Source organism: Chiroxiphia lanceolata, chromosome 2, assembly GCF_009829145.1.
Source record: "Chiroxiphia lanceolata isolate bChiLan1 chromosome 2, bChiLan1.pri, whole genome shotgun sequence".
Lineage (NCBI taxonomy): Eukaryota > Metazoa > Chordata > Aves > Passeriformes > Pipridae > Chiroxiphia > Chiroxiphia lanceolata.
Window position 1 is genome coordinate 93,777,067 of NC_045638.1, and position 14,103 is coordinate 93,791,169.

At 34.4% G+C, this 14,103-nt stretch overlaps 1 protein-coding gene across 6 annotated transcripts in view; it reads right to left on the minus strand.

Annotated features, from left to right (window-relative positions):
- Positions 1–14,103, minus strand: part of STXBP5L (syntaxin binding protein 5 like) — a 193,752-nt gene that overhangs the window by 120,319 nt on the left and 59,330 nt on the right. For all 6 annotated transcript variants that reach the window (XM_032677824.1, XM_032677822.1, XM_032677821.1 and 3 more), the window contains exons 3-4: positions 4,457–4,538; positions 2,357–2,457 (exon numbers count right to left, since the gene is read on the minus strand). In XM_032677824.1, coding sequence (XP_032533715.1) covers positions 2,357–2,457; positions 4,457–4,538 — 183 coding nt within the window. The remainder of the gene's footprint in view (positions 1–2,356; positions 2,458–4,456; positions 4,539–14,103) is intronic.

Here is a 14,103-nt window from a genome sequence, read left to right on the forward strand (position 1 = left end):
ATGTTTGTAACTGTTCCAACATTGAAGAAGATATTACTTTTTGGAAAAACATACCTTTGAATTTCTTGAAGAAAACAAATTTTTATCTTATTGCTTTATCAGCATCTCAAAGTCCCCTTATATCCGATTTACAATTGATTTCTTATAACAAAGCACCACGTAATTTATATTTTCTTTTCTCTAACACCAAAAATACATCCAGAAAAAAAGGGAAGCTCTCTTTTAGACTTAACTCCATTAGGTAAATATAATGAGAAATGTTCCAAATTGAAAGGGTTAATTAGGGTTTTAATCTAACTTTATTCTACTTCCCAGAAGTTTATGTGGAATTTTACGCACTAAATATGTAATCTGAGCTTAGAAAATTGAAAGTTAGATGATATGAAATTAATCGATAAGTGTTTAAAAAGAAAATGTAATAAAAATGAAGTGCTCTGGAAAAAATCCCAAACAACCAGAAGCTTACTGCAGTGCTAGAGAATCTTGAGAAGAAATGAACTGCTTACAATGTTCTTTCTCTGTACTTAATGAAAACTCTCTTTTTAATTTAAAACTGGACCTACTTCTTTGCAATATAATATAGCAGGATATTTGCCTCATAGTCTTTGATGTGTTAATAAAAATTATTTAAATGGCAGTAATTGAACCAGTTGCTTAAAATATGTATAAGAGAACTAATAGTATTTTTTTTTACTCACAACTTACTAGATTTTGATAGAAGGCAGTATAGTTAGCCATGAATCTGTTACAAATAACTCAGTTCAAAAATATCATTAGAGAAAATTTGGTTTTAAGCAAAGTTTTCCAGTATTCCAAATAACTTGCTTGCAGATATTTTGCCCAGTGTTTCAGGATGTCAGAGGAAAAGGAAAATTTAGGTAAACATGATGACAAATGTTTTGTTCTTAACAAAGCCCAAACGCGTGTGAATTTATTTTATCAAGAAATTCTGACAAAATACTGACCAAGATACCATGTTACTTTCTTCGAAGAGAAGGCAAACAGAGATGAACAGAGATTGCATTTTTATAAGCCTTGATTCCTTAGGTTGTAAGTCAGATTGGTGGCTGGGAGAGCTAGACCAAGATGTACTGGAATAACTTCTACAATATTTAGATTTATCAATGACAAATTGTGCATAATGCACCTGCCTGATGAGAATACCAAGATTCAAATATTTCAGCATATGTGAAATGATGACCTACTGTTCAAAAGCAGCTAGCAAATGTACACATAATTTTTCTTTTTCATCTTCCCTCACGCAGCCCCAAACCACCTGATGCACTTTTGCTATAGGTTATAAATTCTTTGGAATCAGACTGTATATTTTCTAAATTATTATGTGTACTTCCCACAACAAAACATGCCCCTTGGTGACATTTGAGTGCAAACATGACATGTATATGGATAATAAACAACAAAGAAAAATGTATTTCCATAATGATTTTCAGATTTGCTGCAGCTGAAGCTTTGATGACTCTTGTTTACTTCACAGCTCTAGTAAAAGTACTGGTACCTTTCATCACTGCACAAGCAAGTATACAAATATCAAAAAAAGTTGCTGCACCTTAATAAACACTGAATGTGTATGCTAAGAGAATGACAATATCACTTAAATCTCCAGTCAAAAACAACTGCTGCATTTATGCAGTGAGTCTTGGTGTTCTGACTACTGGCCTAATTCCTTAATAGAAACAGGGAACTTTTTCTTAATATTAATAAAAGTGTAGCATTGAAGTTCTGTAACATCATAGCAGGTTTTACTAAATACAGATTAAAGTGTTCAGCTTCTCTTTGACTTTGAAAATTACAACCACTTATTTAATCTATTTTCAGTAGGGATTCCTACAATTAGGTACTCATAAAGTAAAATTTAGGAAAAGAGTCTCTGATTCACTTGAAATTTACCATAGTTTCCCAAATTCATAATTTATTTCTGCTAAACTTCCAATATATTACAAAAATAAACCACTTTCAAGGTAAAGAAAATAATTATTACCCTCCTACAGCCAGCTGAGGTACTCTGTCTAATACTGAACAACAGATAAGCCAAAAGGATCACAGTGCTTGTGTCTTGTCTTAAGAAAACACCCCCACTGCTCAAGGCATTTCATGTAAACAGAAGGTAAAATGAGGAACACTTCGACAAAAAGCAGACAATTTTTCCCATGAAAAGTGAAGTTTTCCTGCAGAAAGTGAAGTTTTTGTCCTATGGAAACAAGGCTCATAGAAAAAAAATCAAGATACATCTTTATCCACCTGCAGAAAGGCAAAATGGTTAGAAATCCAGAAAGTGGGTTTGTTTGTTTGTTTGTTTGTTTTCATGAGATATTTATTTTGTGCCACACATTCTTACCTTTCTCTGTTAAATTTCAGAGAATGTAGGATAGCTGGTCGTTTCTGTCGGAGATTCCACAAATGAAGTGCATCATCTGCACATGCACTGACCAAAGCACCCTAGAGCAGACACAAAATACAGCAACACGTTACTTTTCTGCAGATTCTGTCTTATTCTGATCCTCACTGTTAATGATCTACCTGTAAAATCGACAGTTTATGAAAAATGGCTCCTTTCTTCTAGAAAAAAAAAATCTACCATAAATAATAATAAATTTGAATTAATCTGGTAAATCCAAACATATTAAATTTGTACCAGATCAGCCAAAATTAAATTAAAACTCCATCAATTTGAAATTCAAAAACCTTTGTACCAAGGTTATACATGTCAACTCTCATGCATTTCCATGTAAACATAGAGATTTTTGAAATGGAGAGCAAACAACACTTGAAAAGGTGAGTGTCAAGGATGTAACTAAAGGATAAAGGGATTAGTGCACACAGATGTACACAAGCAACAGTGCCAAGCACAGTTTCGTAGTCATATTACAACAACGTGAATATTCAAAATTGGAATTATGAAAAGAAGGTACAAATGAGAAAGTAGGGACAGGTAACAGTGGGAGAGAACCTAGGAAGAACTAAGAGATGTAGACAAAAGGACAAAGTCTTTATCACAGATCAGCAATACTATGAAGACTGTCCTGAAAATGGACATCTTCCAAAGTCCACACCTCTATCTGACTGGGCACCTTGGAGTAATTTCTGCCTCTCTTTCTCCTCACCATAGTACTCTGATGACCTGTGAAAACGACTGCAGAGGTGTGAAGCTCTGAACTGCTCCTGAAGAGGCTTACTACATTTACACCTCAGATCAAGACTAATACAGAAGATCTCTTCTTGTGTATTACTATTGCAGAGAGGAACTAGATATTGCTCAAACAGAGGGCAATGCTGAGGAAGGGCAAGGATGTAACTGAAAAGCTTAGTTCATACCAGCTATGACGGACTGATAAACTTCTTTTTTGCATCTTAGATTTCCTTCCTAATCTTAGTAACTGTTCTTTTCAACACTGAGCTATGCAAATGAAATTTACAAGTGAGTCTTCTCTAATACAGTGTAATCCATGCTTTAATTCTCATCTCCCAAAGAGTCAGAAAGAATGTCCATCACAGAAATTAAATTAATTCTATGTATTAGGGATTTTGATGGCCACCTAATGAAAACCTGATTCAAACCTTGCCTATTTTCATCCCTGCATTCCTCTAAAGAATTTCACTGTATTGATTGTTTCTAAAGTTTTAGTCCTCCTTCCTCAGTTTATGTGATTCAGTTACTTTCTCCAAACAGAGGTAGAAAAAAAATAAATATTTCTCAGGTCTAAAAAACTAGAAAACTAAAACTCTTCTGAGAATTTCTGAGATCTCTACCTTTAGAGAGAGGACTTGAAACTGTCAAAAGTGTTTCCTTATGTCATGGGAGAAAATTAATCAAAGCTGAACTACGACTAGATTCGGCCAAGTTATAAGGTCCTAAAGAAAAAAACCGATTTTTATGTTCCAGAAAGTCTTCTTGCCTATTACCATCTTCAGAAATCTTCTGCAAAGCAAGCTATAATTTGTCACTGTTTCTTTATGTTGTCTAAACTTGATTGCAACAAACTATTTACAAAGACTAAGCATGATGGTTTGATTGATGATCTCTGGAATTGCTTTTTCTTGCTTCAAGTAATAGCATATCCCCAAGTATTGTGTTTTTAGCCAATTACCATCAATATATTTCCAGAGAAAGATTTAGGTCATTTATTAATTTCTATTTGAAACAGGACCGTGCAGTATATTTAGTAATTTAATTGATTTTACATCTCCCTGCACACATTCATATATTGACTGCCTTTTGTTCAGTGCTTTATACTGATGTATATGAAGGCAATATTTTTCCCTGCATGCAGTCTCATAAATAGTCTTCTAAAAAGCACAGTGAACGTCCTCTGGATGTATGCCACTTACTTGTTGGCACAATTTGTCAATGTGAGAAGTTATATCACTCAATTACAATACATTGATTGACTTATTCAACTAAATTTATACAGAAGAATCTGAGTAAATATGTCCTTACCTCATTGATTAAGAACTGGAGCTGCAGAACTGCAGCACCACTTTCATGCTGGCAATAGCAATCAACACCAGGCCTGCCCAATCTGTTGCCATCAAAGTCAAGGATTCTAACATTCCTGTTATTACCAGAAGTAAAGAGGGGAAAAAAAGAACTACCAATTAAACTCCAATTAACCTTTAATTAACCTCAATTCTTCTTGCTTTCTGTAAAACAAAAGAGTTTATGCTGACTTTCCACTATTCTAATTAAAGTACCAACATCATCAGTTTGAAACATGTACAACTGTGAGTGATCTGTTCTTGCCTGTATTTTTTTTGCCTGTGAAATAAAGCGCATGAATTAACACAAAAATTCAACAGGATGTATCTTAGGTTTATTTGTATACATTTTTGGTACATATAACACATGAATGTATCAGATTTTTGTATTTATCAAGACATTATGAATTAATAATTTAGGACTTATGTCAGTAACACTCTTCTACAGCAGGTTTTCTTTTTTAAATCTAAGAAAATGATTTTTAAGGTGAGCCATTTCACACTTTCAAAAAAGCTCACGTGTTACTATTGGTCTCTGTCTCATCAACAAAACAATGCAGTGCCCAGCAGAGTTCCACAACTCAACCTATGAACTGCATTCCCTAATCTAATCTCCAGTCTGAGTGAAACCACAGCTACATTGCTTCTGGCGACCCAGCAAGTTCACTTGGAAGCAACATTGACATGCTTGTTGTCCAGATATATCATGAATGTAGCTTTCTATCTGTTCTCTCCAGGTATTTTTTTCTCTGCATGCTAAATTGCCATCTCCCTAACTTAGATGATGGTCTTTCCCTTCTGAGTCAGAGAATTTAACAAGAAACTACTGTTCCAGAATATTATCGAAAAGTAAAGCAATAGGAGAAATATGAAACATATTATTAACAACCATGTTGCATGAAACATGTGAAGCACCTTCATACATATTAAAACCATCAAGATTATGATCAGAAAAGAGATTTTACAACATCAAGCCTTATCTACTTCTAATATATAATCATATTAGCATATTGTAAAATTCTGAGCAAAAAAGCCAACTATCCACTTATTTTACTTGCAGGTAAATGTCAGATTCTTTACTTCCCCTTTCACAGGAGAAGAGACACACAGTAAACTGTTCTAATATTGGCCTCAGAGAAGTACAATCCATAAATTAGCAACTTTGAGGTTTAAAACTTTAAAGTATGAAGTAATTACTTTTACAGTTGTTAAACAAGCAGTTTAATGGGTACCACTGACCTTGAGGGACATGAGCTCTACTCTTGGTTTTGCTAACTGCTCTAGCGGACAAACTTAAGGGAAAAAAAAGTATATTTTCTTCCCTGTACCTTCATTTCCCTATTTCTAAGCTGGAGATAGTGTTTTATAAAACTGGTATCTGTAGATGAAAAGTTGCATATAAAGCATCATAGCCACATTATAGAACAGCAAGGTAGAGGAATAGAGTGAGTAACTCCATGTGCTGCTTGCTCCCAAACTGTAGTCCTGAATACTATCATAACTGATAAAATAATAAAAACCTGTATCATTTAAACAACCTATTTAAAATGGACAATAAAGATGTATTGTAGCCTAAGACATTTTTTTAAGGGTTGATGGTTGATGGTCCATTTTGAATGTTCTGTGGCACTCCATATTCTTCTCAACTACCTGTTGTAACATGAGAGGAAGCACCAAAACCAACCAAGCAAGCAACCAACCCACTGGGTATTTCAAACCAAGTGGAAGTTTCAGTAGGTAAGTGCTTTCCCTTTAACTTGAGTTTAATATTCAGTACAAATACATGGCACTAGTTAGTGCTTGTCCTTAAGGAAAATTACAGTGGTGTTGCCCTGATTAAGCTTTTCTCACCCTCCAGCATCAGGATCATGCTAAGTTCGTTTTCTAGGAAACATGCTAACAAAGTAGATGATTTCACTCAGCATATCCCAAACAAATAAGGCATTCTACAAAAATTCACATTTATATGCATCAGTGTTCACTCTGAAATACTTCACAAATTACCAAAATAAGAGAGAACTTGTGTCGCCTGCTTCAGTCTGGCCAACTGCCCTGAAGTAAGGACTGACCCTTAAATAGCAGCATTATCACTGACTGATGGTGGTTTTCAAACATTCTGAGAGCTGTAGCGAGGTCCTTCCAGCGGAAGGAGCTGAAGAGGTATGATGACTTGGCACATGTTCTTGGCACTTTAGCCCATCTTCTGCAAATTCTGTGCTTTGTTGCCAAGCATGGAGAAGTACAACCTTACCACATCAAATCTTTTCATAACAGTGTATTCTATCAGGACATACAGCACAAGTAGATACAGTTCAGGCTTTGGACTGAATTTATTCTTTTTACTTTTGCCTTTTCATTAAATGATGACTCTGCTATCAGGGAGAATGGAGTATCTCTGAGGATATTAATACGGGGGACTAATACATCTGAATACCTCTAAGTAGACACCCTGGGTTCCAAGAATAAAAGTCAGTCACTATCTTCTCTCTCTTATCACTATGTTGGATCTCCCAGGGGCCTTCCCAGACATGCCAGATTATCCTGATTTATACATAAAAGGGAAAAAGATGAAAACTAAGTCTGGATGTCTGTTGGAATCTAGAGTGAAACAAGTAGAACAAGAATTATATGCATCAAGTAGTGAAAGTGTGACAGTAATAACATTCTAATAGAAAAAATGTACTTTCTGAAAACAACTTTTAATCCTGGCTTTAAGATCTGTGTGAGAAAAATAGGATTTTTTGCTCTGCATTCACTTGTATGCAACACTTTTTCAAAGAGTATTTCAACATCCTGATATTTCAAATTTAATCACTATTTTGCAAAAAAAAAAAAAAAAAAAAAATTAGTTGTCGAGATGCCTAATTTTAAGTACTTGGATTTAGCTTCCAAGATGCAGACTTCCATGACAACACAACACATTATTAACCAAGAATTTGCACTCTCATGTTTTGGGCCATTCCACCACAAGTTGAAGAAAATTTCCATTTCCCGATATTACGACCTCATTCAGATTTTTTCTCAAAATCCTTTTGGTCATTTGTATAAAGATTGGTTAGTACAGACCTGATATCCTCATGTCATATCCATACTCACAGTATCTTGAATGCCTTATGTCAGAGCACATGCAAATATGAACATTTTTAACTGGAAATCAAAGCTGCAAGTGAATAGTTACATACACAGGAGAAGTATCAATGGCCAAAGCTTTTCATAGCATGACCTCTGACCACACTTTCCCATAGCACCCAACAGCATTTTTATTCTGTTACTCATTTTTACTATATGATACAGACAAATCTGATGTGTCTCCTTATTCTCAGAGTTCAGTACTAATGGAATCCAAAGACTTGAAAGTCTTTGTGTGTTCACTGAGAAGCAAAAGTGCAGATACTTCAGAACTGACTCTGAAGGTGAGATCAGTGTTACTTGCAGCAGATATTTAACTTCTTAGGACCAGAAGGTGCTGAGGTAAAACATATTTTTCTTCACTAAGATAGGCGATTCTTCCATAGCACAAGATTAAATCTTTTTGCAATAACAAGGACTGCAGTCTGATTCATCCTCTTTGCAAGGACAAGGAAGTGAAGACATGGTATCACAAAGAACCTTCTACCAAGGCACACCAGTGCAGCTAACAGATATTCCCTGTCAAGTAAAAACTCTTAAATTACATATGGCACCTTTTTCAAAATTAAAGTTCTTCCATAGAAGAAAATGACACCAAGCTATATAAATAAGCAGCTCTAACTTTTTTGAGTACTTAAATAACTTCTTCCATGACTAAAAACAACCTATGCACAGAAATGAACACTAAAGTAAGGGGTTATAATTACTAAGAAGAAACCATGGTCTCACATCCACTGTTTTATTAAAAGGGACACATAGAAATGGGTGATCTCTATTTATAGCCTCTTCTTTAAAGCATTTGGGAATTGTGGGGTGCTGCAGAAGTAGCATTGCTGCTTGAAGGAGTCCTTGTCATCTGATCTGCACTGACTGGTACATGTTTGAGTAGGACTATGCAGCACCCTAAGAGCAGATGCTTGTGGGCTGGTTACACCATTATATAAACCAACTGTAAAATTGATTTAGTGTGTAACCTGAATATAGGACAGCTTTTTCTTGCAGAAGACTTATTCCACTGTATTGAGTGATTTATCAGTTAAAAAAAGCACCAATGTGTTTATCTAAATAGTCAAGTACTAGAATGATCAAAGAATTCAACCACACCACTAACCAACCAAACCAACCAAAAGGTTAGTCAGTTGTATCTGTCTCACAGGATGGATTTTGTCAAAAGATGACAATTATGAAAACATCACCCTTAACACCTAGATTCACAGGTCTGAACAAAGTATTCAATTCCTGAAATATACAGTTTTACAGCTCCCTCATGGAGTTTCTGCAAGTCTCATACACATTAATTTTCTGTCTACTAAGAACAGTGCATATTCTGGTATAAATAAATGCCACAGTCCTAGGTTTTGTGCTTCAAATGGGATTCAACCTTGTTTTTTCTCTCTTTACAGAAGATATTCTATCTTTTTGATTCCTGAAGTATATGGCTCCAGTGTTCTGTTATCCTCACTATTAAGAATGTCATACTGTATGTAGAATCAAAATATTTAGCTTTCATTTCAAGCTTTTGTATCCCATTATCTCATTATGCCTTTTTATGCTAAATTAAATAACTCTATTAGCAGAACTTTCCTGCTTTGAAAGTCTGAACAAGCTTGTCCATTTTCTGCATAAATAAAAACAAAATACCCTGAGCTCCTCTTTTTTCGTGTCACCAGCAATTTTGTTAGCTCTTGAATAGTTCCTATGTGATTTTATACATGAACTAGAATGTGCGATCAACTTCTTTCAACAATCAAAACCAGAGCTACACATCGTCTTGGTTTCTTTAATACAATGTAAAAAGGTCTAAGGTGTTTTATTATTTCTTATATCCAACATATTTTTTTAATACCTGTATGTGACACCTCTTTGTTGCCAAAACAAATTGGGAAATCATACTGTTTATGATTTTTGAGACTTCTCCATTGCTTTGCAAAAAATAAAAGCCCCCCCACCAACCTTCATTCTGTTAACTTCCTGTAGCTGGGCTCACCAAATTCCTTAAAAAGGACATGTGACCTAATCCTAGCTTTGTGGTCTTCTATTTGCTGTAGATTCACTGGGTGCTGCTACATTAAAAAGTAACTCTTAGTGGGTTTTGGTTTAAACATAGAAGGATTTAGTTTTACCATGAGTTCATTTGAACTGTTTTGGTACCAAATAAGAGTGAGATTTTGGTCTACCATGACCTTCGTCTTGATTATTTTTCTTGACATAGATATTTCTGTTTATACATATAAATAATGTAAGAGTTAATCTCAAAGACAGTTAAATATCCATTATGATCTACACTGGCTGAAAAATTTGCTTTTGGTAAGCTTGATTTCTTCCAGGTTAAGGCTTATAGAAAGCTTGTATTTAATGGCAAGTCTATATGTATATAGATTACAGTCAGATAGCTGAATGAATGTTATGAAAAATATGTCTGTTTATTCAAGTCAAATGCAAATTTACATCCACACTATTCAGATTTTTTTTTATTCCTATGAATTTAGAAGCTATTTTATTTCCCAAAGTATCTGCAGACACCTCATGAATTAGGAAAACTCACAGGACTACATATTTTCATCTCTTCTGAATAAGACTGCCTTTCAAGGTCTTTGTCATTTTTGGAATCATCTGTTCCAGAAACAGAATATAGACACAATCACCATGTGACTGAACTCAATCAATCCTAAACCTGAAGTAGTAAAATGTGAAAAGCGGTTACTCACAGGTAATGACCCTAGCAATATTTTGCAAATAACATAGAATCATAGAATGGTTTGGCTTGGAAGAGACCTTAAAGATCATCTAGTTCACATGTAGGTGAATAATTTAATATTTCATTTGTGGAGTATCAATAATTTTCAATTTCCTTTTGCATATGCATATATATATATATATATATATATACACACACAGATATCATAATTAACAGAAACTTTCTAGCTTTAAATTCACCTCCAAAAGAGAACCTAGCTAGTTACTAGTCTGCAAAAGCTCCACATTGCCAGGCAGCTACCCTTAAAATCTATATTTTGAGATTGTACTTCATGCAGTAGTAAAAAACAACACTATAAGGTTGCATTTATAGTGGCTTCCTCTTTTTTTCCAGAAAATCATAAACCTCAGCAAGTTCACTGACACGTGCAGATAATATCGAGAAAGGTAACCAAGAGTGAAAACTGAAATCTATAGAAGTGAGTGAAGAGTATAATTGATTATATTCACAGGGGCTAATGTTTCAGAGAAATTTGCAAATGCAGACACAGATTCAGCCAAAGGCATGAAAAATATGGGAATAGAAAGGGGAACATATCTGTAAAGTTTGTTTACAAACACAGCTGGTAAAAAGCGATAGAGTGAATAAACAGGGACAAAAGAATACTTTTGCCCTAATGCACGCTGGAGGATATGGAAAACTAAACAGACACAAATGAGAGGGCTGTGTGTTCTAAAGCCAGCAAATCACTAACATAACCAAGATCCTCAGCAACGACATATAGAGATATAGATAAAAAAATGATAACCCAACTCCATTTTATTCAATTTACTGTCTTTTAGGAGGACTATGCAAATGATACCATTTGCTGCCCATCTGTTTTCACTGGGCACAGATGGTAGACTGACACACTCTGCCTTACCAAAGAAACCAAGCAGGTAGCTTCAACTTGGCCATTTTGATTTTCTTTTTTTTCTCAGCCTTCAGATATTAATATTTAACACAGTATTTGCTCCATGTGTATCTGTACATCCAGAACACACATAACAGATGCAGGTTATCACATGTGCAGTCACTGATGACAAATGTATCCATTTACAATGATTTCATGCTAAAACCAACTGCATTTAAAATTTCAGCATGAGTGTTGTGTTACTATTTGTTTTTCCTGTTTGTATGCTCTACTGTTGAATTTGCTGATAACAGGTTTAGAGAAGGTTTAAGGAAGTTTTGTTTGTGCTCTTCAAGCAAAAATGGAAGACTATCTATACAAACTCTACCTAAGATCAAAACTTAAGTTTTCTCATATTTTCCTACAGCAGAGATTTTTTTTAAGTGGCTGTTGTATTTTTAGTAATTAGTAACAGTGATCACAAGGTACAGATTTTCTTCATAATTGCCAGTTATGAAGAACAACCAGTGACAACAGAAGACAGAGAATGAAAAGTGCCCATATAATAAGTCTTTTTAAAAGGGGTCAAAAGCCCTGTCAAACTAAATGTAACTAAAAATAGAAATACATTTCCTCAAATATTAATTCCTCTTCTAGTTGCTATGGAAAATTATACAAGTAAAATAATACATTAAACCTTCATCCATATAATGACAAGGCTTGGATACACACTGCACTTTCTCTGTTAAACAGAGACAGGACTTAGCCATTACTGGAAATCTTTAAAGCAAGACTGCATGTTTTCCCAAGTGCTACTTCCACCCCCAACCAGCAGACTAGGAATAAGGTGATGAAGCTCCTGTGGAAAATTATGCAGTCTGTAGGAGATGACAGCAGGTGATTAAATAATTTTCCTTCTTATCTCAAATTGTTTCACTGTTTTGGCTAATACAGATAGAAGGAAGAATGGTGATAGGATAATTAACTGTTGTCCCAGTTACCTCTGGATAATTCTTTATGCCAGGTACTTCACAGCAATGAGTCCCACACAACTATAGTTCTGTGTTTCATGAACAATTACAGAGTTTTAAGACAAATGCTGCCTTGCACACTGTTGTGTTACTCCCAATTTAGTCAAAGCAGAAGCAATTAGGAGCACATATATGACTACTTTTTATGGGAAATTTTGTGCTCAGTCCTGCAATAGGAATGTCCTAGATGTTATTCTTATCAGGTGCTGAGACCCTCCCCAAACCACTTTGTTTAGTCTTATCAACAAATCAACATTGAACTGAAAGAGTGAAAAATTTCTACTGAAATGGTGAGATAATTCTACACTTCTCTGAAAAATTACGAACATCTTAATGGGACATTCAAAAACCCCTTTAAACAGGAAATAAATGCTTTCTATAATGAACCTCTCTTCTTTCAAAGTTAAATTTGAAATTACCCGCTAAAACAACAACAAAACAGTTCCAGAATTAATTTTAAGAAATTTAGTCCCTGAAAATCTCCAGACTACTAGCTATTAAGACATTTAATAGGCTATGAAACTGAGGGGATCATCCAATAATAGACCATTAGCAGAGCTTGTATTCTTATTCACATATTTACTGTAGAACTCAACTTTATAAATAAAATTAAATAATCATTCTGTTATGTTTTCTGATTGTACTGGGATAAGTAGCAAGGTATACTGTGCAAATAGAACCCTGAGGCACTAAAGTGAACTGTTTGATAATGCATTTTCAGTCTTATTCAGTAATATGTCAGAAAATTTCCATGTATGACATCACCGAACACTCTCTTTTAACTGAGAATTCTAAGTATACTTACTTATATTCTCAGAGAAATACATTATGCAAGGGCACTTTGATCAGGAAAACTGGCACCAATACACAGGTACTAATGCATTGAGAAAGATGGCACCTGATCTTGACTTGGGCTTTGAAAGTGGTAAGTGGTTCAGAGACTCATTTACTTGATTGCTTGAACAATTCCATTGTTCCAAGGACTGTGCTCTATAACATCAATATACCCAAAGAAATACTTTAAAAGACTTTCATTCAAACATTTTTGTGGTTATGCAACCACAAGATAATACAGGTGTTGAGGTCATACACCACGTTCTTTTTAGGCAGGGCAGTGCTGTCTAAAATATTAAATAATTTCATTACCTAACAAGAAACTGCTCACAGCTTGCTAGCCAGCTGATGAGCAATTCCTCAAATTCATCCACTGTATCAGCTCTATTATCATCTGCTTAGTATTGGATGATTCCAGGAGGTCTCTGGTACAACACAGAAAATACTTCACATCCAAAACTTGTTAAATGGAAGTTCAATATGTTAAACCAGGCAGTAATTTCATTCCTACCCCAGAAAAACAAATGACAGTTCTATAAATTTCAGTTAAGCTATATTAATATTCAGCTCTTTTGCCAATCAATATACTTATTTTTATCTCTTAATAAAGAGAGATGTTAGTCTAGAATTTAATTTGTTAAGCAAGAATGGCTGTGTAAAACACACAGGAACACATGCTATCAATAGAAGCCAAAACTGGCAATGAAGCTATTCAAGTCAGAATAAATAAGATTAAAAAATTTAAGAATTTAATTGAAATAAATTTAATTTAGCATTTGACAAATTTTCAATGAATCATTGAATCATTTATTCTTTGGTTTAATTCAATATAATTGACACTATATATGCGCCTATACTGAAAGGCATTCCAAGTATCAGTCAACCTCAAATGGTTTTATCTTCTACTATTGTAAAACATATTTTTTTAAGAAAAGTTTTCAGCAACAAATTACATAGAAGAGACACTTTTTTTTCTAATGCAAGATACAGGTTAAATGGTATCCACATTTATCAGTTTTATAACC